Source organism: Gymnoscopelus microlampas (genome assembly GCF_963454915.1).
Source record: "Gymnoscopelus microlampas genome assembly, chromosome: 9".
Lineage (NCBI taxonomy): Eukaryota > Metazoa > Chordata > Actinopteri > Myctophiformes > Myctophidae > Gymnoscopelus > Gymnoscopelus microlampas.
In genome coordinates, this window is record NC_139946.1 from 55,494,971 (window position 1) to 55,522,151 (window position 27,181).

Consider the following 27,181-nt stretch of genomic DNA (forward strand, 5'->3'; position numbering starts at 1 on the left):
CAGCGTAAATGAAATGCTCCTTTATTTACCCATAAGGTCCTCATTATCATATCTCTACTGTCTGTACAAATAGATGCTTTTCACTGCCATGTGTCTGTGTGAGTTTAAACCCAGGATCATCCTCAGCTTCATAGAAATGCTCCTCAACTGATGCTCCAACCTTTTCTGTCTAACAGTCCAGAGACCTGACCTACCAGTGACATCATCGGTGGGCAGGTTCGGCCTTTTCAAACTTTTCTTTCACTTATTTGTATGTATTTTATTAACCCGTTAAGACAGGGGAACGTTGAGCAATTGCTCTTATAATGAGCATTAGTTGAGGACCAATTATATGAAGATAAAAGGTGGGAAAATGGGTGAAGTGCTAATTGAAGCTGAATTGGTTCTGTTTGGTTAAGTGACACCGTCGTACTAGGAAGTATAAAGCAGGCTTTAAGGTTCGTACACAGAGGGAGGATGACTTTGTGCCATTCATTCATTCATTCACTCACTCACTCACATGAATCTAAACTGCTGCTTATTGTCATGATGAGAGCATGGTTCCACACAGAGTGTTAACACAATACATCCATGAAGCCAAAATGACCGTTTTTCAAAGATAATTCACAGCTAATTAAGTCATTGGACACAGGAGGAGGAGTGGGACTCTCAATTTTAAATTGGCTGTTTTTTCCCCCGCAAAATGTCAAAGAAATAAAAGTATATGCTTTGGAAAACGGGTCTGAAATAACAAAGTATACGTGATTTCAACATCATTATCAGACCTTTACATTTAACCCTTCAAATTCTTGTTCATGTCCATAAATAACTTAGAATCCACAGGTTTTGTAGCAAACGTACAAATATCAGGCCTTCCATTTCAAATGTTCAAATCATGTTGACTTTACATAATTTCAGTATTCTTCATTTCTTTACATTTTGGAAAACTATAGCTAATTTAACATTGATGTGGCCTCAATGTTATGGTGCCCACTCCTCCAGTTGCCAAATCATCACCAGATTAATAGTTTATTGGATCATTATTATCGTCAAGCTTCCAGTGTGTGTGTGTCAGGGACATGTTACTCTCACGGCTGTGAATCTCTTCCGTGATTGGTGGGGGAGCTATGAGTGACAGGACTGCTGGAAGGCGGCGACGCCCCTGGTGAGAGGGGCGGGATTTCGTTTGTGACACGCGAGTTTTCGCAGGCGAGGGATTAGTCACGTTAAAACGTCAATCAACCAACCGTGTGTGTGTTTTGAGTGCGTCTCCGGCCGCGGTGCGACCAAACCTCATCCTCATCACATTAAAACACCATCAACCACTTTCAGCCCAGACACCAGCGTGTGAGGAAAATAGCCGATCTACAAGCTCGGCTTGTAAAAAACGTTTATATCCGCCGCACAACACCGGAGTACAGTGTGTATAAATTATGCGTATGGGCCTCTAGGCTATTTGTGAGAATTGCCGCCTATAACGATGTGGTTAAAAGTCCGTCTGAACGACGGTGTTGAAAATGTAGCGTTTTCTTTTTCTTTTTTTTTTACGAGGCTCAACTGTAGTTTTTTTGGTAATTAAGACATAACAGAGGATGTCCGTCATTTACAATTGTACTTTAGAAGTCGTTTCATATCTCGACACGTAGCCGGAATCAAAGAAAACCTACGTATTTATACCAAGCTAATGTGTGTGAAGCTCCACACTTTCAAAACAACCTCTGGCTTCCAAAGTTGCAGAGAAAAAAAACGCCATTTATTATTTCAGTGAAACCATGAATCTTGAACTTGGTGTTTTTTTTTGGACGCTGTCAGAGATTCACGTTTCGTTGCTCAAACTACACGGAGCAGCTGTTCAATTGGGGTTATTGGTTAGGAACGCACCGATATGTTACTTACTGGACCGATTCACCGATATTTAAAATAATAATTTGGCCGATGGCCGATACGTTTGTTTATTTTGTTTTTTTGTTGTTAGTCATTTCCCCTTTTGTGCCCGGGAAACTAATACGTCTTCATTATATATAAAAAAGAAATAAGGAAACAAAAAAAGCACTGTTCCAAATATTCAGCTTGTGTCACCAACAGCATCACCAAACATATCTGCCATCGGTGAATGTCAACTTAACTGCCCATATAATTATCAACAACAGGGACGTGCACAGATAGACTCTAGGTGGTGCTTGAGCACCTGCCCTTTGCCCTCTTGACCAGAGGTGCCCTTTTGAAAAAAAAGGAAAAAAAAACTTTTTTTCCCCCACTTTTCAACAGGGGTCTTCAACAGGGGGTCCGGGACCCCTAGGGGTTCCTCAGAGTTACTACAGGGGGTCCGCCAAATCTTTATGTGATATGATTTTTCTTTTTGCCATAACCACTCGAAACCTAGCATCCCTTTTCTGAGGAGAACTTTAGCCAAAAATAGCAGATCTACAAGCTCACAACGAGGCGTTGTGAGCTTGTAGATCGGCTATTTTTGGCAAAGAGGTATAGGTGTAGAGGGAAAAAAGAGCAGACCAAGTAAACAAAAATAAGTATAATTTACTTGAGCACCTGCCCCTCAAAATGTCTGTGCACGCCACTGATCAACAAAGACAAATATCAGCTGATACCAATATATATGTATGTATGTATGTACGGTCGATATATCGGTGCGTCCCTAGTTATTTGTTTTGGCCAAATTGACGGGTTGCCTTGACGACAGCGTTGAATCAGAGAGGGCGGGGCCACTCGTTCATGCAGTTATAGTTGGTTGATGGAACGCCGTCCTCAAGGAACGCCTTCGTCTTCTTTTTCTTCTTCTTCTTCTTCCAGTTGCAACAAAACAAATCATACAGACGAGACGTTAAAATACAGTCCGTCTCCACTTCCTCCCTCCACACGCGCACACACACACACACACACACACACATACACATACACACACACCGTGATCATCTGTGAAGAGAAGAAGAAAACATGTGATCGATATAGGGGCGCAAAATGATGAATACAAACAACATTGAACTTCAAACTCCATGTTAACCATAGACTCATTGAAAACATTTATTTAAATACATAAACATTATAAAATGATATAGGGTCACACATTGAACAACAAGAGATCAGGAAAACAACCTGATTAGAACTTGATGTGTTTTTATTTCCCTGAACCCATTAGCTTTCAAAGGTCTCAAGCGCTCACGTTTGCCTCCTAGTGGCGTCTATGGAGCATGACATGACTGCAGTGTTGATTTCGTCGACTTTTTAGTATGAAAAATGTTCTTCGACTACATTTTCCCACTGACGAAAACTACATAAGAACTAAATAAAAACTAAATAAAAACTAAATAAAAACTAAGCTATGATGACTAAAACTAAGCCTAAATATATTGACAATTTTGTCAACAAATAAAAACTAGACTAAAATGTTAGTGAAGGATCTAGTGGAGAAGAGATCCAGTAGAACTAAAAGACAAATCGTATTATGTTTGGTTGCGCTCTGAAAATAGCCGATCTACAAGCTCACAACGCGTTGTGAGCTTGTAGATCGGCTATTTTCAGCATAAAATATGACTAAAGCTAAATTTGATTCAAAAGACTATGACTAAAACTGAATCAAAATGTGCCGTCTAAATCAACACTGCTCTGGAGCGTGACATGACCGCTACATCTGCCTTATCCTTGTTTATCACTATCATCCTTGGAGGTGTTGAGAGCGGCATCTGACGGTATTTCTAGCGAACGTCCAAACGAAAATTATGCACGGGACTCTCAAAAGTACCCGTTTATTCTGTATTGTTCAATAAAAAGCATTTTAACCCGATCGGTGGCCATTTTCTCATAATGTATCGGAGTGCAATACACCTACCAACCGAGGGTCACTTAGTTGAAAGCATATGGAAAAAATGGCCACCTATCAGATTAAAATGCTTTTTGAACAATACGGATGATTCGGGTACTTCTGAGAGCCCGTACATAATAAATGTAACATCCGTGGCCATGGGATAAGCACTTTATATTTGAAATCTGAACGTTTATGTAGATGTACGGGCCGTAAATGGAGAAAGTGCAAACACCAGGTTGAAGTTCATCCATGACGGTCGTGACAGTGGACCGTCGTGTATCCATGGTTATTACTCCCTCTGACATTTCACATGTTTTTAGTTTATTGAAATAATGTCATGCACATGTGTCAGTGCATAGCCTACTGCAGGCCTTTTTGACTAGATTTAGAAGAGATTTTGAAGCTCTTGCTGCTGAAATGATCGATTATTTTTAAGGGGAAAAACCGTCATTTAACACGTTGGTTCTCAAAGTGGGGTCCGGGGACCCCCAGGGGTACTTGAGGGGGTTCCAGGGGGTCCCCAGCTAAATGATGGATAGGAACCAAATGAACCCTTATGGGTCTGTAACTCTGAGAGTGTACAAATGGAACCAAATGGACCCTAACGGGTCCATTTGGTTCCATTTGTACACTCTCAGAGTTACATTAACATTGATTTTACAATATGAATTGGGGTCCCAGAGGTATAAATGTCATTTAAATGGGGGTCCGTAGCCCTAATGCATGTCAAAGTGGGGGGTCCTTGAAATTTAAATGGTTGAGAATCACTGCTAGAGCCGTAAAAATCTTCTCTTATGGGGGGTCCCTGGCTTATCTTTTCAAATGGGGGTCCGCGGTCTAATAAGTGTCCATTTTGGGGGTCCTTGACATGAAAAAGTTTGAGAACCACTGATTTTAACATGCAAGTCAATGGGTGAGAGGCGGAGCTTGCCAGGCCTGGGGGGTGTGACTAACTTCGCACCACCAGTCACAGAGTGGAGTGGGTGGGGCTTAGCGAAAGGGTCCATTACCTCACTTCCTGTGAGGGTGTTAATTACCTCACTTCCTGTGAGGGTGTTAATTACCTCACTTCCTGTGAGGGTGTTAATTACCTCACTTCCTGTGAGGGTGTTAATTACCTCACTTCCTGTGGGCGTGTCATCATGGCTGCTCCTCGTTGGCGCTGGGCGTCCGGCTGCGGATCTGACTCCTGAGCTGTTCAATCAGCTCTGGGTTCTGCTGCTGCATCTGCTGAGCAAACTGCTGACCTCTGGGGACACAATAACAGATCTATACAACATCTGTCTGACCCTCTGGAGACACAATAACAGATCTATACAACATCTGCTGACCTCTGGGGACACAATAACAGATCTATACAACATCTGTCTGACCCTCTGGACACAATAACAGATCTATACAACATCTGTCTGACCCTCTGGAGACACAATAACAGATCTATACAACATCTGTCTGACCCTCTGGAGACACAATAACAGATCTATACAACATCTGTCTGACCCTCTGGGGACACAATAACAGATCTATACAACATCTGTCTGACCCTCTGGAGACACAATAACAGATCTATACAACATCTGTCTGACCCTCTGGGGACACAATAACAGATCTATACAACATCTGTCTGACCCTCTGGAGACACAATAACAGATCTATACAACATCTGTCTGACCCTCTGGAGACACAATAACAGATCTATACAACATCTGTCTGACCTCTGGAGACACAATAACAGATCTATACAACATCTGCTGACCCTCTGGGGACACAATAACAGATCTATACAACATCTGCTGACCCTCTGGAGACACAATAACAGATCTATACAACATCTGTCTGACCTCTGGAGACACAATAACAGATCTATACAACATCTGTCTGACCCTCTGGGGACACAATAACAGATCTATACAACATCTGTCTGACCCTCTGGAGACACAATAACAGATCTATACAATATCTGTCTGACCCTCTGGGGACACAATAACAGATCTATACAACATCTGTCTGACCCTCTGGGGACACAATAACAGATCTATACAACATCTGTCTGACCCTCTGGAGACACAATAACAGATCTATACAACATCTGTCTGACCCTCTGGGGACACAATAACAGATCTATACAACATCTGTCTGACCCTCTGGACACAATAACAGATCTATACAACATCTGTCTGACCCTCTGGAGACACAATAACAGATCTATACAATATCTGTCTGACCCTCTGGAGACACAATAACAGATCTATACAACATCTGCTGACCCTCTGGAGACACAATAACAGATCTATACAACATCTGCTGACCCTCTGGAGACACAATAACAGATCTATACAACATCTGCTGACCTCTGGGGACACAATAACAGATCTATACAACATCTGTCTGACCTCTGGAGACACAATAACAGATCTATACAACATCTGTCTGACCTCTGGAGACACAATAACAGATCTATACAACATCTGTCTGACCTCTGGGGACACAATAACAGATCTATACAACATCTGTCTGACCTCTGGGGACACAATAACAGATCTATAAAACATCTGCTGACCCTCTGGAGACACAATAACAGATCTATAAAACATCTGCTGGGCAAACTGTTGACCTCTGGAAGTATGAAGAATAACAGATCTTTAAACGTACGCCTGAATGAGTCCAGTGATGTCACCGCCGGGAGAGGCCCCGCCCCCTCCTGCCGCCGCCGCCGCTGCTGCCGGCGCCGTCGCCGCTGGCGCCACCGAGGCCCCGCCCCCAACCCCAGGCCCGGGCCCGGCCAAGCCCCCGGCCCCGCCCATGCCTGTGGGCACTCCCATTGGTCCGTACTGTCCTGCCATCATCCCGGACATCCTGGAAGAACAACCATGTTAAATGTTATGATGTTAATGTTAAAGTTACTGCATTCTAAGCGTCTTTACTTTAGTCAAAAGTACAAAATGTTTCGTCATCAAAATACTGGATTATTGAAAAGCTCATAATAGGGCAGAGCAATGGCTGTCATTTTTCTGGTTCCACCCCAAAAAAGCCAATGCATTTTTCCCATAGAGATTTCCAAAAATATTTAATTCATCAATTATTTTAAGCCTTTTAGAATGAAGCCATCCAGGGTCCTGGTGATCATGACCATAACACATTTGTGTGATTTTTTTTTTGAAAACGGCAAAACAAAGGGTCTTTATTAAATATAGTATATCATATAATATATATATATATTTTTTTTTTCACAGAATAAAATGTGTTATGGTCATGATTCAAAGGACCCTGGATGGCTTGATACTAGGCTTACAGTAATTTATATAAATATTTTTGGAAATCTCTATGGGAGAAATGCATGGACTATTTTCGAGTGGAACCAGAAAATGGCCGCCACTGCTATGCCCTATATGGGGTTGTGGTACAAAAAAATGTGAGAACCCCTGGTATATAGGATGTTATTTCTTACTCAGACCTTTTCTATACGGTTACAGTTTGTGTCATTTAAAAACAATAATAATGTATGGGTACTTTTGACTATAATTTATTTGTATTTTTATGAACTCACAGCTGTTGCACTTGTGGGTTGTTCATCAAAGATGACGCCTGAAACAAAACAAACACATAAACAATCAATTATTATTAAGATTTTTTTTTTTAAAGTGTTAGGATTTAGAAGACATTTGTAGAATCCCAATCTACAAGATCTACAAGTATTTGGTGCCTTTCAGACTCTGTCTGAGCCCCCCTGGTAGCAGGCTTTTGGTATTACAGATGTCATATGTTTGTCTTTGTCATGTCCTGTATTTGTTGTTACTGGCAGAGCTGTGTAACATGTATTTGCCTCTTCTCTTGGCCAGTGCACACTCATAGAAGAGACCATGGTCTCAATGTGATTTTACTGGTTAAATTAATTCATTAATTTAAAAAAAATTATATATATATATCTATATCTATATCTATCTATCTATCTATCTTACTACTATAAAATTGACAAAAGCTCCTAAGTTAGGCAGCGATTTGCAAGCATAGGATCACTCCACATGCCTCCAAGACCCGTCACAGACTGTTGATCAGAGCTATGGCTATGTTTTAGACATCTTACCCCACCTCCATCAGTGATCACACTCTATGTTTTAGACATCTTACCCTCACCTCCATCAGTGATCACACTCTATGTTTTAGACATCTTACCTCACCTCCATCAGTGATCAGACTCTATGTTTTAGACATCTTACCTCACCTCCATCAGTGATCAGACTCTATGTTTTAGACATCTTACCTCACCTCCATCAGTGATCAGACTCTATGTTTTAGACATCTTACCTCACCTCCATCAGTGATCAGACTCTATGTTTTAGACATCTTACCTCACCTCCATCAGTGATCAGACTCTATGTTTTAGACATCTTACCTCACCTCCATCAGTGATCAGACTCTATGTTTTAGACATCTTACCTCACCTCCATCAGTGATCAGACTCTATGTTTTAGACATCTTACCTCACCTCCATCAGTGATCAGACTCTATGTTTTAGACATCTTACCTCACCTCTATCAGTGATCACACTCTATGTTTTAGACATCTTACCTCACCTCCATCAGTGATCACACTCTATGTTTTAGACATCTTACCTCACCTCCATCAGTGATCACACTCTATGTTTTAGACATCTTACCTCACCTCCATCAGTGATCACACTCTATGTTTTAGACATCTTACCTCACCTCCATCAGTGATCAGACTCTATGTTTTAGACATCTTACCCTCACCTCCATCAGTGATCACACTCTATGTTTTAGACATCTTACCTCACCTCCATCAGTGATCACACTCTATGTTTTAGACATCTTACCTCACCTCCATCAGTGATCAGACTCTATGTTTTAGACATCTTACCTCACCTCCATCAGTGATCAGACTCTATGTTTTAGACATCTTACCCCACCTCCATCAGTGATCAGACTCTATGTTTTAGACATCTTACCTCACCTCCATCAGTGATCAGACTCTATGTTTTAGACATCTTACCTCACCTCCATCAGTGATCACACTCTATGTTTTAGACATCTTACCTCACCTCCATCAGTGATCAGACTCTATGTTTTAGACATCTTACCTCACCTCTATCAGTGATCACACTCTATGTTTTAGACATCTTACCTCACCTCCATCAGTGATCACACTCTATGTTTTAGACATCTTACCTCACCTCCATCAGTGATCAGACTCTATGTTTTAGACATCTTACCCTCACCTCCATCAGTGATCACACTCTATGTTTTAGACATCTTACCTCACCTCCATCAGTGATCACACTCTATGTTTTAGACATCTTACCCTCACCTCCATCAGTGATCACACTCTATGTTTTAGACATCTTACCTCACCTCCATCAGTGATCAGACTCTATGTTTTAGACATCTTACCTCACCTCCATCAGTGATCAGACTCTATGTTTTAGACATCTTACCTCACCTCCATCAGTGATCAGACTCTATGTTTTAGACATCTTACCTCACCTCCATCAGTGATCAGACTCTATGTTTTAGACATCTTACCTCACCTCTATCAGTGATCACACTCTATGTTTTAGACATCTTACCTCACCTCCATCAGTGATCACACTCTATGTTTTAGACATCTTACCTCACCTCCATCAGTGATCAGACTCTATGTTTTAGACATCTTACCCTCACCTCCATCAGTGATCACACTCTATGTTTTAGACATCTTACCTCACCTCCATCAGTGATCACACTCTATGTTTTAGACATCTTACCTCACCTCCATCAGTGATCAGACTCTATGTTTTAGACATCTTACCTCACCTCCATCAGTGATCAGACTCTATGTTTTAGACATCTTACCCCACCTCCATCAGTGATCAGACTCTATGTTTTAGACATCTTACCTCACCTCCATCAGTGATCAGACTCTATGTTTTAGACATCTTACCTCACCTCCATCAGTGATCAGACTCTATGTTTTAGACATCTTACCTCACCTCCATCAGTGATCAGACTCTATGTTTTAGACATCTTACCTCACCTCTATCAGTGATCACACTCTATGTTTTAGACATCTTACCTCACCTCCATCAGTGATCACACTCTATGTTTTAGACATCTTACCTCACCTCCATCAGTGATCAGACTCTATGTTTTAGACATCTTACCTCACCTCCATCAGTGATCACACTCTATGTTTTAGACATCTTACCTCACCTCCATCTGTGATCACACTCTATGTTTTAGACATCTTACCTCACCTCCATCTGTGATCACACTCTATGTTTTAGACATCTTACCTCACCTCCATCAGTGATCACACTCTATGTTTTAGACATCTTACCTCACCTCCATCAGTGATCACACTCTATGTTTTAGACATCTTACCTCACCTCCATCAGTGATCACACTCTATGTTTTAGACATCTTACCCCACCTCCATCAGTGATCACACTCTATGTTTTAGACATCTTACCCCACCTCCATCAGTGATCACACTCTATGTTTTAGACATCTTACCTCACCTCCATCAGTGATCACACTCTATGTTTTAGACATCTTATCCCACCTCCATCAGTGATCAGACTCTATGTTTTAGACATCTTACCCCACCTCCATCAGTGATCACACTCTATGTTTTAGACATCTTACCTCACCTCCATCAGTGATCACACTCTATGTTTTAGACATCTTACCTCACCTCCATCTGTGATCAGACTCTATGTTTTAGACATCTTACCTCACCTCCATCACTGATCAGACTCTATGTTTTAGACATCTTACCTCACCTCCATCAGTGATCACACTCTATGTTTTAGACATCTTACCTCACCTCCATCAGTGATCACACTCTATGTTTTAGACATCTTACCTCACCTCCATCAGTGATCAGACTCTATGTTTTAGACATCTTACCTCACCTCCATCACTGATCAGACTCTATGTTTTAGACATCTTACCTCACCTCCATCAGTGATCAGACTCTATGTTTTAGACATCTTACCCCACCTCCATCAGTGATCACACTCTATGTTTTAGACATCTTACCTCACCTCCATCAGTGATCAGACTCTATGTTTTAGACATCTTACCTCACCTCTATCAGTGATCACACTCTATGTTTTAGACATCTTACCTCACCTCCATCACTGATCAGACTCTATGTTTTAGACATCTTACCTCACCTCCATCAGTGATCAGACTCTATGTTTTAGACATCTTACCCCACCTCCATCAGTGATCACACTCTATGTTTTAGACATCTTACCTCACCTCCATCAGTGATCACACTCTATGTTTTAGACATCTTACCTCACCTCCATCTGTGATCAGACTATGTTTTAGACATCTTACCTCACCTCCATCAGTGATCAGACTCTATGTTTTAGACATCTTACCCCACCTCCATCAGTGATCACACTCTATGTTTTAGACATCTTACCTCACCTCCATCAGTGATCAGACTCTATGTTTTAGACATCTTACCCCACCTCCATCAGTGATCACACTCTATGTTTTAGACATCTTACCTCACCTCCATCAGTGATCACACTCTATGTTTTAGACATCTTACCTCACCTCCATCAGTGATCAGACTCTATGTTTTAGACATCTTACCTCACCTCCATCAGTGATCACACTCTATGTTTTAGACATCTTACCTCACCTCCATCAGTGATCAGACTCTATGTTTTAGACATCTTACCTCACCTCCATCAGTGATCACACTCTATGTTTTAGACATCTTACCTCACCTCCATCAGTGATCAGACTCTATGTTTTAGACATCTTACCCCCCACCTCCATCTGTGATCACACTCTATGTTTTAGACATCTTACCTCACCTCCATCTGTGATCACACTCTATGTTTTAGACATCTTACCTCACCTCCATCAGTGATCACACTCTATGTTTTAGACATCTTACCTCACCTCCATCAGTGATCAGACTCTATGTTTTAGACATCTTACCTCACCTCCATCAGTGATCACACTCTATGTTTTAGACATCTTACCTCACCTCCATCAGTGATCAGACTCTATGTTTTAGACATCTTACCTCACCTCCATCACTGATCAGACTCTATGTTTTAGACATCTTACCTCACCTCCATCAGTGATCAGACTCTATGTTTTAGACATCTTACCCCACCTCCATCAGTGATCACACTCTATGTTTTAGACATCTTACCTCACCTCCATCAGTGATCAGACTCTATGTTTTAGACATCTTACCTCACCTCCATCACTGATCAGACTCTATGTTTTAGACATCTTACCTCACCTCCATCAGTGATCAGACTCTATGTTTTAGACATCTTACCCCACCTCCATCAGTGATCACACTCTATGTTTTAGACATCTTACCTCACCTCCATCAGTGATCACACTCTATGTTTTAGACATCTTACCTCACCTCCATCTGTGATCAGACTATGTTTTAGACATCTTACCTCACCTCCATCAGTGATCAGACTCTATGTTTTAGACATCTTACCCCACCTCCATCAGTGATCACACTCTATGTTTTAGACATCTTACCTCACCTCCATCAGTGATCAGACTCTATGTTTTAGACATCTTACCTCACCTCCATCAGTGATCACACTCTATGTTTTAGACATCTTACCTCACCTCCATCAGTGATCACACTCTATGTTTTAGACATCTTACCTCACCTCCATCAGTGATCACACTCTATGTTTTAGACATCTTACCTCACCTCCATCAGTGATCAGACTCTATGTTTTAGACATCTTACCCCCCACCTCCATCTGTGATCACACTCTATGTTTTAGACATCTTACCTCACCTCCATCTGTGATCACACTCTATGTTTTAGACATCTTACCTCACCTCCATCAGTGATCACACTCTATGTTTTAGACATCTTACCTCACCTCCATCAGTGATCACACTCTATGTTTTAGACATCTTACCTCACCTCCATCAGTGATCAGACTCTATGTTTTAGACATCTTACCTCACCTCCATCAGTGATCAGACTCTATGTTTTAGACATCTTACCCCCCACCTCCATCTGTGATCACACTCTATGTTTCACCTCCATCAGTGATCAGACTCTATGTTTTAGGCATCTTACCTCACCTCCATCTGTGATCACACTCTATGTTTTAGGCATCTTACCTCACCTCCATCAGTGATCACACTCTATGTTTTAGACATCTTACCTCACCTCCATCAGTGATCAGACTCTGTTTTAGACATCTTACCTCACCTCCATCAGTGATCACACTCTATGTTTTAGGCATCTTACCTCACCTCCATCAGTGATCAGACTATGTTTTAGACATCTTACCTAGGTTGGGGCCTAAATGTGAGGCCGTGAAGCATCTCCTCACACCAGGCTTTGGCCTTTTGGGTCTCTTGACCTGTATACCTGCAAAGCGGCCCTCACATCTAGTGTGTATGTATGTATATATATATATATATATATATATATATATATATATATAAATAAATAATTGAAGGATTTGCATTTTGCACACATTTTCGTGATGCCGCACTATGAGCTTGTAGATCTGCTATTTCTTCAATAGCTAAAATAAATTAAAAAAGAATGACACAGATGTGTTCCCGGTCTAAATGGGTTAAAAGAGCAATATTGACTTATTATTTCTCACCATGTTCATGAATCCAGGGTTACCGAGTAAACCGGCCAGGTCCACTCCACCCATCCCTGCTGTCTGCAACACAAAACAAACACACATCATCACAACCAGCTCTAACTCCACCCATCCCTGCTGTCTGCAACACAAAACAAACACACATCATCACAACCAGGTTTCATCTCGTGAACGTCCTATGTGTCTGTTCACTAGTGCTACAGATCTATGTTCACTAGTGCTAGATCCTGCGAGAGTGTGTTGCTGGGACAGAAAGAGGTTGATAATAAAGGTGATTTTCTACTGGTGTCTCTCTCTGAAAAAAAGCCATTTTAGTTTCAAAATGTTGGGAATATTGTGTGGCTTGTTGTTGCGAACTGGAAATATTTAGTTGAGTGACTCCACCCATCCCTGCTGTCTGCAACATAGATATAGAAACCTAGATACCTCATTGGCCTCTGCAGTACATTGGAGCGACCTGTATCGCAATACTTGTATCACTTCCGCCCTTAGTCCACTCATAGTGACTACTGGCCAATCACAGCGCTCACAGCGCTTTGACTACTGGCCAATCACAGTGCGTCTTTTCCGGGACTTGTCAGTGCAATGGTTCTCAACCAGTGGTCCCCTTCTGTGACGCACGAGACTAAGGGCGGAAGCTGGTGCGCGCCCGAGATACAGACGCCTCAGAGCCGAAGGAGGCGTCTACCTTTATATGTCTATGGTCTGCAACACATCACATTAGTTCAAAAAGGCGTCCGCCCACTTCCACACAGATACGGGAAGTAAACCCAGGGTTCCAACACATTTTTACCAATGAATTTCCAAAAGGTTTTCCAAACTTTCTAGAATATTTAACTCAATTTCCGCCTCTATAACAATCATTCAGCGCAATAATGAGTCTCTTGGACCTGGTGAGACGAAGGAGGAGCCCGGCCAGGAGGCCACACCCACAGAGCCTCGTCCCTCCACGTGGCAGAGCCTTCCCCGAGTTCAGGCAGAGTAGTTCCGGAGAAGCGGACTAATTGACCCCGTCTTTCCCTAGAGCATTGGTTCTCAAAGTGGGGTCCGGGGACCCCCAGGGGTCCTTGAGGGAGTTTCAGGGGGTCCCCAGCTAAATGTTAATAGGAACCAAATGGACCCTTATGGGTCTGTAACTCAGAGTGTACAAATGGAACCAAATGGACCCTTATGGGTCTGTAACTCTGAGAGTGCCTAGCCTAAATGCATGTCAAACTGGGGGTCCTTGAAATTAGAATTGTTAAAAATCACTGCTAGAGCCGTAAAACAAAATCTCATATGGGGGTCCTTGGCATATATTTTCGGATGGGGGTCCGTGGGCCAATAAGTGTCAATGTGGGGGGTCCTTGACATGAAAAAGTTTGAGAACCACTGCCCTAGAGGACTGACCGTGGGTAGCTACTGGGACGTAAGTCTGTCTTTCCCTAAGAGGACTGACCGTGGGTAGCTACTGGGACATAAGTCTGTCTTTCCCTAAGAGGACTGACCGTGGGTAGATACTGGGACGTAAGTCTGTCTTTCCCTAAGAGGACTGACCGTGGGTAACTACTGGGACGTAAGTCTGTCTTTCCCTAAGAGGACTGACCGTGGGTAGCTACTGGGACGTAAGTCTGTCTTTCCCTAAGAGGACTGACCGTGGGTAGCTACTGGGACATAAGTCCGTCTTTCCCTAAGAGGACTGACCGTGGGTAGCTACTGGGACGTAAGTCTGTCTTTCCCTAGAGGACTGACCGTGGGTAGCTACTGGGACGTAAGTCTGTCTTTCCCTAGAGGACTGACCGTGGCTACAGTAGCTACTGGGACGTAAGTCTGTCTTTCCCTAGAGGACTGACCGTGGGTAGCTACTGGGACGTAAGTCTGTCTTTCCCTAGAGGACTGACCGTGGGTAGCTACTGGGACGTAAGTCTGTCTTTCCCTAGAGGACTGACCGTGGCTACAGTAGCTACTGGGACGTAAGTCTGTCTTTCCCTAGAGGACTGACCGTGGGTAACTACTGGGACGTAAGTCTGTCTTTCCCTAGAGGACTGACCGTGGCTACAGTAGCTACTGGGACGTAAGTCTGTCTTTCCCTAGAGGACTGACCGTGGGTAGCTACTGGGACGTAAGTCTGTCTTTCCCTAGAGGACTGACCGTGGGTAGCTACTAGGACATAAGTCTGTCTTTCCCTAGAGGACTGACCGTGGGTAGCTACTGGGACGTAAGTCTGTCTTTCCCTAGAGGACTGACCGTGGGTAGCTACTGGGACGTAAGTCTGTCTTTCCCTAGAGGACTGACCGTGGCTACAGTAGCTACTGGGACGTAAGTCTGTCTTTCCCTAAGAGGACTGACCGTGGGTAGCTACTGGGACGTAAGTCTGTCTTTCCCTAAGAGGACTGACCGTGGGTAACTACTGGGACGTAAGTCTGTCTTTCCCTATAAGAGGACTGACCATGGGTAGCTACTGGGACATAAGTCTGTCTTTCCCTAAGAGGACTGACCGTGGGTAACTACTGGGACGTAAGTCTGTCTTTCCCTATAAGAGGACTGACCGTGGGTAGCTACTGGGACATAAGTCTGTCTTTCCTTAGAGGACTGACCATGGGTAGCTACTGGGACGTAAGTCTGTCTTTCCCTAAGAGGACTGACCGTGGGTAGCTACTGGGACGTAAGTCGGGGGCTGGGTCAACCCCGGCTGGGTCACCTGGGTGAGGGTGTATGTTGTTGCGAGACCCGAAACAGCCGATGACCCCAGGCTACAACACTGATGATACGTCCCAGGCTACAACACTGATGATACGTCCCAGGCTACAACACTGATGATACGTCCCAGGCTACAACACTGATGATACGTCCCAGGTGTATCCATGTGATGTATTCTCTTTATAGTCTTACTCCTATGTGCAACGCCCAAAGACTGGCTAGTGTAGAAAAAATAAAGCATAGAATATAATTCCATTCCTAATTTCGTGCCAAATTTACTACTTAACTACGCAGCACGCTGTGAGCTTGTAGATCTGTTCTTCTGACATGTCCGGTCTACATTAGGCCGCAATCACGCAGCCCGTTCGGCGGAAAAAATACTTATGTTACATATTAGGTGTAATGTTATACATGTTTTGGAAAATGTTTTTCATTCACAAATAAATAGTCAAATCCTATAATACATTGCAAAACCCAAAACATCCCCGTGTCACTGTGTCGGACTAAACAAAAAAACAACATATCAATGTCACTAACAACACAAGCCACAACGCGCACAATTACCTCGCGCAGTCTGTAGGCTACTTCTCACTGCTCAGCACACATCTGCCCCCTCCAAGCATAATTAATTGCGGCCAACACAAACTCACAACATTACGCTCGGCCATGTTGTTCCTTAGCGTCATCGCTGACCACCGCCCAGCGAGACCCGAACACCGCGAGCCGGACACAATTTCGTCTACACCATTGTGTTACCTTTTATTTCCTCCGAGGTGGAAACTGGAAAGACTGCTGACTAGAGCCCCGCGCAGCGGCTGGGGTCGAGGGGGGCGAAGCCCCCCCGAGACTCTAGTACAATACATAGCCAAATAGTTTTTTTTCCAGGACCTTTGATCAATTCCAAACCTTTTACAGGACTGGAAAAAGTCTTTCCTAATTTCAAAATATTTCCAGGAATTCCATGAGCGTGGGGACCCTGTAAACCGGAGATGGTGAGCCTTGCTAGTTCCGTCGTGGGTATTACATATCAAAGGGAAAAGGTAGAGAAATGACTCACAGGACTGGGTGTCTCCATCTTCTGCTCGGCGATCCTCAGGTTGGATTTGTACGTGTCGTTGTCGGGGTCCAGCTCCAGAGCTTTCTTATAATAATGCACCGCTTCTGTGTGTTTGTTGAGGCTGGCCAGAGCCAAGCTGGAGAAACACACACACACACACACACAGTTATTTGCACCGAGTGGGTAGCTACTGGGACATAAGTCTGTCTTTCCCTAGAGGACTGTGGAGACGTAATTTTTTTTTTTTTTTAAACAATAAATCTCTGGCACTGGTGAGTACATTATGGCGTTGGTTCTCAAAGTGGGGTCCGGGGACCCCCAGGGGTACTTGAGGGGGTTCCAGGGGGTACCCAGCTAAATGATGGACAGGAACCAAATGGACCCTTATGGGTCTGTAACTCTGAGAGTGTACAAATGGAACCAAATGGACCCTAACGGGTCCATTTGGTTCCATTTGTACACTCTCAGAGTTAGATTAACATTGATTTTACAATATGAATTGGGGTCGCAGAGATAGAAATGCCATTAAATGGGGGTCCGTAGCCCTAATGCATGTCAAACTGGGGGTCATTGAAATTAAAATGGTTGAGAATCACTGCTAGAGCCGTAAAAATCTTCTCTTATGGGGGTCCCTGGCATAACCTTTCAAATGGGGGTTCGCGGGCTAATAAGTGTCAATTTGGGGGTCCTTGACATGAAAAAGTTTGAGAACCACTGCGTTATGATATTAAACTCTGGCGTGGAATGTGTTAATAAAGTCATAATAAAGTGATGTCATCATACCCCATCCTGCCGTAGGCCTTGCTGTAGCTTGGGTCGATGCCGATGGCCAGCTCACAGTCCTGCACCGCTCCTGCATAGTTCCCTAGTTTACTGTAGGCTGCAGCCCTACACACACACACACACACACACGTTTGTATTACTATACTTGTGAGGACATCAACACTTTAGGACAGCCATGTTATGAATGCCATTTAAAACAAAATATTGCCATTTTTAACCGTAAGCCTAAAGCCGAAAAACAGCAGATCTACAAGCTCACAACGCGTCGCGCTGCGACGCGTTGTGAGCTTATAGATCAGCTATTTTTCGGTGCATGACACTGGCGCGCAACTAAGTATAAATCATGTTTAACTCTAATTCCAATCCCTAAACCTAACCTCTAAATGTCTAATCCTGACCTGAATGTTTTTCTAATTGTAAACGTATCTCTAAAAAATGCTTTTTTTAAACTATAAAACAACCATTTGTCTTTGTGAGGACCAGGAAAACGATCCTCACCATGTATATTTCTTAAAATTCTACTATACTTGGTCCTCGCAAGTATAGTAATACAAACACACACAGGTAAATGGACTGCATTTATACAGCGCTTTCTTGTCTGCAAAGCGTGGCTGTATTTCAGGTTCACACGGCGACGGCAGAGGGAACCGTGCGAGGCGGTTTAGTGTCGACACGCAGCCAGGAAGAGCCAGGGGATCGAACCCGGAACCTTTTGGGATTCCAAGACAGGCCGCTTCTACCTCTCTGAGCAAGAAGAACGTAGCCTTCAGTTCACACGTATACACACGTATACACACGTGTGCACGTGCCATGCGTGTGGGAGGGAATAATAAGAATAATACGAATATTCATTAGCTTTTGTGCTAGCTAGCAAAACATCCGTGGAAGGCAGGGAGGGACGGACGGCGCATTACGCCGCTCGGCCCATTACGGACAGGGAGGGACGAACGGTGCATGTGTTGGCACAAAGTTGAGGAAACGACAGAAGTGACATTAACATGATACATTTATTCAGGGTCCCCACACATTTTTAGCAATGAATTTCCAAAACTTTTCCAGAATATTTAGCCCAATTTCCAGGCCTATAAAACAATCATTCAGCGCAATAATGTGTCTCTTACTCCTATGTACAATGCCCAAAGATAGGCAGTGTAGCAAAAATAAAGCATAGAATATAAAATAGTACAATTTCATTCAACATTTTGTGCAAAATTAGGGCATAGTGACCCTGAGAGCGAAAATAGGAGGGGTGGACGACGACGTTGCACGGTTCGTTGTCGCTCGCGGTAGGTCAGGACGGTCTCACTCAAAAACATGTATTTGAATGAGATTTCATCGCCCGATCGCTTCACGTCACGTCGCATCACTGGCAGTGCGGATGGGGTGTTACACAGCCCGTTCGGCGAAAAACTACTAATGTTACATATTTCGTGTAATGGTATACATGTTTATGAAAATGTTTTGTATTAAAACAAATCAATAGCCAAAAACAATGCATTGCCAAATATTTTTCAAGGACCCTTGATAAATTCCAGGACCTTTGATCAATTCCAAACCTTTTCCAGTACTGGATTATTATTTTTTTAATTTCAAAATATTTCCAGGAATTTCATGACCGTGGGGACCCTGTTTATTTGACTATCAGCATGGTCATTTGCTCGTAGGATTCTACTGAAGCATCAATGAGAGTTAGATGCCAGAAATGTAACTTATGTGCTTGTTATAGGACATTTCATCCGCGCCATCCGCCCCCCCCCCCATGTATGCACCGTTTGTCCCGACTGGCGGGCCGTGTGCGGAGAGTAGCGCAACGCCACTTTACTTACCGATTGTGTTCGACTCGTTTCACTAAAATTAAAACGGACTGCGGGTAACGGGAGAGGACAAGTGTCTCTTGTTCACAAAAAAGTATGGTTACATGAAATGAATTCATCTCTGTGCAGGGAGGGAAACAGAAAAGGGTGCGCCGTTTGTCCCCGCCCTCCCCTACCTGTTGCAGTAATAAACAGCGTTCCGGGGGGTCAGAGGTCATACCTGTTGCAGTAATAGACAGCGTTCTGGGGGTTGAGGGTGATGGCTTTGGAGTAAAACTCTACGGCCGCCGAGAAGTTCTCCACCTTCATCTGGTCATTTCCTGTTCATTAACAACACAACACAACCAATCAACATCCACTTCCATAGAGCTCCGCCCTATACGGCCTTGTAGATCTGTTATTTTTTGAAAAAAATCGTGAAAATTTGTGCTGAAGATGAATAACTAATGCTTTGATTTTCATGTTTTCCCCCATGGTACCCCCTTATGTTTTATATTTTAATATTCAAGACTTTTTTGTAAAGATTTATTGCACGCATTGATGTGAACAGACTATGATGACTCGACTATGACGGACTAACAGTTTATGCTATTATAATAATGTTGTTCTATCAGTATTTATTTCTTTGTTGAAGCTGCTATTTGTTTATGTGGATGCACTAAAAAAATACATTGTTGTTCCATACAGTGACAATAATCATCTCATCTTTCATACAAAGAATCAGACTGACTGTGTCGTCACAAAAACATACTTCAGAGTAAAAGACGGTGACATTCACCTTAGAAAACATACTTCAGAGTAAAAGACGGTGACATTCACCTTAGAAAACATACTTCAGAGTAAAAGACGGTGACATTCACCTTAGAAAACATACTTCAGAGTAAAAGACGGTGACATTCACCTTAGAAAACATACTTCAGAGTAAAAGGCGGTGACATTCACCTTAAAAAACATACTTCAGAGTAAAAGACGGTGACATTCACCTTAGAAAACATACTTCAGAGTAAAAGGCGGTGACATTCACCTTAGAAAACATACTTCAGAGTAAAAGACGGGTGACATTCACCTTAAAAAACATACTTCAGAGTAAAAGACGGTGACATTCACCTTAGAAAACATACTTCAGAGTAAAAGACGGTGACATTCACCTTAGAAAACATACTTCAGAGTAAAAGGCGGGTGACATTCACCTTAGAAAACATACTTCAGAGTAAAAGGCGGTGACATTCACCTTAAAACATACTTCAGAGTAAAAGACGGTGACATTCACCTTAGAAAACATACTTCAGAGTAAAAGACGGTGACATTCACCTTAGAAAACATACTTCAGAGTAAAAGACGGTGACATTCACCTTAGAAAACATACTTCAGAGTAAAAGGCGGGTGACATTCACCTTAGAAAACATACTTCAGAGTAAAAGGCGGGTGACATTCACCTTAGAAAACATACTTCAGAGTAAAAGGCGGGTGACATTCACCTTAGAAAACATACTTCAGAGTAAAAGACGGTGACATTCACCTTAGAAAACATACTTCAGAGTAAAAGACGGTGACATTCACCTTAGAAAACATACTTCAGAGTAAAAGACGGTGACATTCAGACTCTCAGTTCAATGATAGTTCAGTAAATGTTATTATCACCGTCTGTTTTGAGAAGCTCCGCCTCTGCGATCTGTTGTTCGGTGGGCGTGGCTAGTACCGGGGCGGGGCTTTCCTTCACAACCTGGGGAGGGGGAGGGGCCGGCAGCTGGAACACATGAACATGATGACGTCATGGAGGCGTGTCCACAGATCTCACAAACAGTGTTTAAAGGTGTAGTGAAATGAAAAATATGTTTTTCACACTTTTAGAGCATATCCGTGGTCATCATATGGGCATACCTAACAATAGATGCCAAAAAAATTGAAAAAAAAAAAAAATTGTGTATTTTTATCTAAAGTCCCTAAAAAGCCAATCTTAATTACTTCCTGTAAACGTAAACGAACACTAGCCGTGTTGCCCACGGCTGAAGTGATTGAGATCCAACGTCCCATAGCCTGAAGGGGTTTCAGATTGAACCTTCAAAATAAAATGACCGAAAATGTCACTGCAGTGCGTCTTTAACGTTCAAACTGATCAACCGTTACAAGCTCATAGCGCAGCTTGGAGCTTGTAGATCTGCTATTTTAGAAAAAAATCGTGAGAATGTGTGCAAATTTGAACATGTGTCTTTTTTAAAGCAAACATTTGTAGAATAGTGTTCCAGGGACCCCCCAGAAGCCAAGATTTGAGTTACAAATGTTCACTTAACCCATTGAGACCTGAAGCCGATTCTACATGTCTCCTAAATCTCAACAGTATTCTCAAAAACGTATGTTTCTATATCAGTGGTGCTCAATCTTTTTCATGTCAAGGACCCCCAAAATTATATGTATTTGGCCGCGGACCCCCATTAAAATATTTTGTTCCAGGGACCCCCAGAAGCAAAGATTTGAGTTAAAAATGTTCGCTTTAAAAATATATATATATTCAGAAGATTTGCACACGTTTTCACGATTTTCCAAAAATAGCAGATAAAAATAGCAGATCTACAAGCTCATAGCGCGGCACTCGGTGCCGCGCTATGAGCTTGTATATCTGCTATTTTTGAATAGCCCAAAGTGTAAAATAATGCTTTTTAGCTCAAATCAAAAAATGACACAGTTCCAGGTCTTAATGGGTTAAAAATATATTCAAAGATTTGCACACATTTTCAAGATAAAAAAAAAAATAGCAGATCTACAAGATCTGCTATTTTTATAATAGCCAAATAAATGTTGAAATGACAGATGTGTTCCCAGATAGAAATGCAAAGCTGAAAAAAAACTTTCTGGACACGACTCCTAATGTAGACTTTAGGTTTATCTGAGTGTAACGCTCTTATGGTCCATGTAGCAGTGTGGTGTAGAGTTATTATTATTATCATCATCATCATTATTATAATAATAGTTATTGTCATTACCTTGGACAGACCAGTGGTGAATATTAGAGGTAAGCTGTGAGGGACGGCCAGAGTCTCATCGTCAGTGGAAACTTCAAAGGCCGTTTCCAGACACTGTACAGCCACTGCAACCACAACACATGACATTACCATACAATATATATGTTTATATAGCAGATACACTGTTTACAATACAGCAAAACATGTTTATATAGCAGATACACTGTTTAAAATGACTGGTGAAAAAATGACAAAATTTAAAAGAAATAGTTACCATAATGAAACTTCCCCAGTTGATTACTTACATGAAGACAATGATTTATCCTATTACAAGTTTTTTGAAATTGTATATTTAAATATGCCAATTATGCCAGAATTTGTATAACTTTCCAGAATCAACGTTGGAACATTGGACAAAGCCAGAGTCAACATTCTTATTTCATTTTGTTAAGATGTTGGAGTCAAAGGTTTTTAACGAGGGAATATTCAATATCTGGCTCAAATTTGGGGCTCTGGCTCATGGACTAAATGCCTAATTTGCATATTTAAATATGCAATTTCAGAAAACTTGTAATACGATAAATCATTGTCTTCATGTAAGTAATCAACTGGTGAAGTTTCATTATGATAACTATTTTTAAAATATTGTCATTTCTTCACCTGTCATGTACGTATGAGGAAAATAACAAAATGTGATAAATATGAAAAAGCTGCTCCTGTGGAAAGGTTATCCTATATTTATTTACTTATATTGACCCTATAAACAATTTGATATAGGTATGGTTTTGCCCACTCTTTCCATAATCATTGCTCAATTGTGGGGCTCTGGCTCATGGACTAAAAGACGAGGTTTCACCTTCTAGACTCTCCTGGGCGTCCGAACTCAGTTTCCCAGAATGCAGCTGGTCGTGAAGGAACTGGATGATGGAGACGGCCAGTCTCTTTGTGGTGTGTTCCGTTGTCATGGCGACGGAGGAGGAGGAGGAGGATGGTACCTCTGTGCGTGTGTGAGGAAGGAGACCCTGCAGACAGACAGAGGGACAGACAGACAGACAGACAGACAGGCAGACAGAGAGAGAGAGAGACAGAGAGAGAGAGAGAGAGAGGGACAGATTATAGACAGGCAAACAGACAGACAAGTGTCAGTGATTCTCAACTTTTTGGTTGTGGTTGTGGGTTGGAATCCAGCGTGACTTTGTGGAGCATCTATAGGAATTAGGAACACAATTCCCCCGTGTTCTGAACATCAATTAGAATGTTATTATTGGTTGATAACATTTAAACAAAAAGCAAGGAAATAAATACAAATACAAATAAATAATGTTTTTGATGGATACATGCAAAAGATTTGCACTGTCGGGCAAAAAGTGATGCTGATGTTTAGCTTTTTTAAGCCGTATGGATGGAAATAGAGCACCGAAGTCTGACGTAATTTACACATCCTACCGGGTTCGCGGTTTTCCAGCCCCGTTCTGAATCCCCATAGACGTATTTAATATCGCGTCAAATAAGAACTGTGTTCAAAAAAATAAAGAAGTGACCCCGGCGGTTTGACTCTCATGGATATGAATGAAGCATCAACTGACGGTGAGAAAACGATAATGTTACTTCCGCCAAATTAGTAATTTTTTTGCCAGAAACAGACTATATCAAATATAAGTGACTGACTATCATAAACGATACAGAACCTCCTCCCTAACAATATCGCAGAGACAGTTTGTTTATTTTTGGACCACAATTCTTATATGAGACGATTCTATGATGACCCAATGTTATTCTCCATAGAGACATTACTTTACGAAACAGGGGATGAACGAGTGACGTCATGACTTATGTACTCTATTGTAGCCTCTGTATCGATACCATTATTGACAAGGAATACGATAGGATTATTGCCGTATGGGTTAATTGAACCCACCCCTACTTCTCACTGGTAGGCGAGTCAGTAGGATACGGACAGCAGTGACAACACACACATGTGTGTGTGGGGAGGAGTTAATTGGCATGACGACTACATTGGGGAGAAAAGGGATTAGAAGTGTCAACACGAAATACAGTACGTGACTGAAAGTAGCAAAAATAGACGATCTACAAGTTCACACAACGTGACGCGTTGTGAGCTTGTAGATCTGCTTATTGTTGTTACTTTTTTTTCTCCATTTGTACACTCTCAGAGTTACAGACCCGTTTCATTCGGTTCTGTTTGTAAATGCACAAGAGCAGTGGTTCTCAACCAGTGGTTTGGGGACCACCAGTGGTCCTTGAGGGGGCTCCAGGTGGTCCCCAGCTAAATGATGGAGAGTTGGTAACTACATGGACCCATATTAGATCTTTAACTCTTGAGAGTGTAAAATGAAACCAAATGGACCCTCACGGGTCCATTTGGTTTCATTTTACACTCTCAAGAGTTAAATTATTGTTAATTAAAGGTAGGGTAAGTGATTTGCATTGGTTAAAATAAGTGTTAAATAGCTCTATATTCTGATAGTGCTCATTGCTATAGAGTGCTTGTTCAGTAAAAGGAGTCTCCTTGTCTCTCCAGCTCTTTATAAAACAGAAAACGCATTTTCGTTTCAGTTTAATTTCCAATTGTATCCAACCAGGACAGAGAACTCAATCAGGATATAGATTAAACAAGTGAAATTGGAAGTGATGACACTAAGAAATGAGCAGACAAAATTGGAACTGGAACACTATAAAAATTAAGCTTAAAAATGGGTACTTTCTCCTGATTGGCTGAGATTTTGACACCTACTGAAAAATGTATTTTCTGTTTATTAAAGAGCTGGAGAGACGGGGAGACTCCTGTTACTGAACAAACACTCTATACCAATGATTACTATCAGAATATAGTGCTTTAACCTTTTAACACAATACTTTTTGTTTTAACCCAAAAATATCACTTACCCTACCTTTAACTCTTGAGAGTGTAAAATGAAACCACTTTGGTTTCATTTTACACTCTCAAGAGTTAAATTATTGTTAAACATCAGCATTACTTAATTAAAGAATAGTTATTTTGATCAACATTTGCCTGTTATCTCTCCTTATGGAATTGTGGACAAAATCTTATCCAACTATAACAAAATATTCTACGTTTTGGGTCTGAGAGTCTAAATCTCGTCAAACGGTGGTTCTGTGGCTCAAAATGTCCAATAAATAATGGACCTTGATATGTAAAGTGTTGTAAAGCACTGTGATAGACTGACTACACACGTTTCACATTATGTGTTAAATGTAAAGTGACAAAAATAATCCCCCAAATAACAACATCATCAACTATTGCAGGCGGTGACATCATCATTCAGTTGAATCACCGATTTGTAAGCAAGCGTGACACGCAATGACACGCACACACACACACACACACGTTTACTTTGCATGAGAAAAATAGCAGATCTACAAGCTCTAAGCTTCGTGCCGCGCTGAGAGCTTGTAGATCTGCTGTTTTTTGAACATTTTGGAAAGAAATCTTGAAAGTGTTTGAAAGATTTTGAATCATTTAACAAATAGATACTTTTTTTTTCTCCAAAAATAGCAGATCTACAAGCTCTCAGCTTCGTGCCGCGCTGAGAGCTTGTATATCTGCTGTTTTCTGAACATTTTGGAAAAAAATCTTGAAAGTGTTTGAAAGATTTTGAATTATTTAACACATAGATACATGTTTTTGAAAAATAGCAGATCTACAAGCTCTCACTTGTAGATCTGCTACTTTTCGAAAAGTGTTTGAAAGATTTTGAATCATGTTGTCTCTTTAGTGGAGGGAGGGGGGAGGGGGGGGGGGGGGGGGGGGGGCGTCCCTGGCACCAAAGCCTTTACAGATGGGGGGTCCGCGGGGCCACACACATGTTAACTAGGGGGTCCCTGACATGAAACAGTGTGAGATCTACTGTCTTTAAAGTAATAAAGTAGAACAGATCCAAAGAACTACATCTATGGAACATTCTAGCAGCATAAAAGACTAGAATGGCTTCAATGTTGTTATTGTTGTTGTTTTTACAGACAGAACCTTTAACATATGAATATAAACCTTTAAATCTATCTATAAGACACTTTAAATGCTTTATGTTGGCTTTATTAAAGAACCTGGACACGAACTTGACTCATTCCTACTCCAGGCTGAAAGCTAAGCTAAGCTAGGCTAGGCTAGGCTAAAGTTAGCCGCTGCTGCCAATGCAAAACAAAGGGCTTCAGCTAGCATCCTGCTAGCCGCACAGCTAGCATAGCACAGCTAGCATAGCACCAGGTTATAATGGATATAATGTCATTTATTAATGACTTGACGTGTTAATGCGTGTCTTCAGGATGAAGATGACAGAATGATAAACATTATAAACACATTAGTTTGTTGTGTTTCCTACCAGCTGTTGTTCAGTGATTAGCCGTTAGCCTGCTAGCTTTAGCCTCCTGTTCCCAAAGGTTCTCTATGAGCCGAACGGACACACTACCAGG

The 27,181-nt window shown here is 41.9% G+C and overlaps 1 protein-coding gene across 1 annotated transcript; it reads right to left on the reverse strand.

Annotated features, from left to right (window-relative positions):
• Window positions 1-27,181, reverse strand: LOC311052704 (small glutamine-rich tetratricopeptide repeat-containing protein alpha-like). Its single transcript, XM_084067829.1, is given in 14 exon segments — window positions 1-2,910; window positions 4,918-5,048; window positions 6,452-6,502; window positions 6,504-6,553; window positions 6,556-6,655; window positions 7,347-7,384; window positions 13,434-13,496; window positions 17,173-17,308; window positions 17,956-18,060; window positions 19,990-20,089; window positions 21,411-21,516; window positions 22,751-22,854; window positions 23,586-23,751; window positions 27,091-27,181. Coding segments are annotated over 12 exon segments (1,071 nt in total). The 5' UTR covers window positions 23,695-23,751; window positions 27,091-27,181; the 3' UTR covers window positions 1-2,910; window positions 4,918-4,939.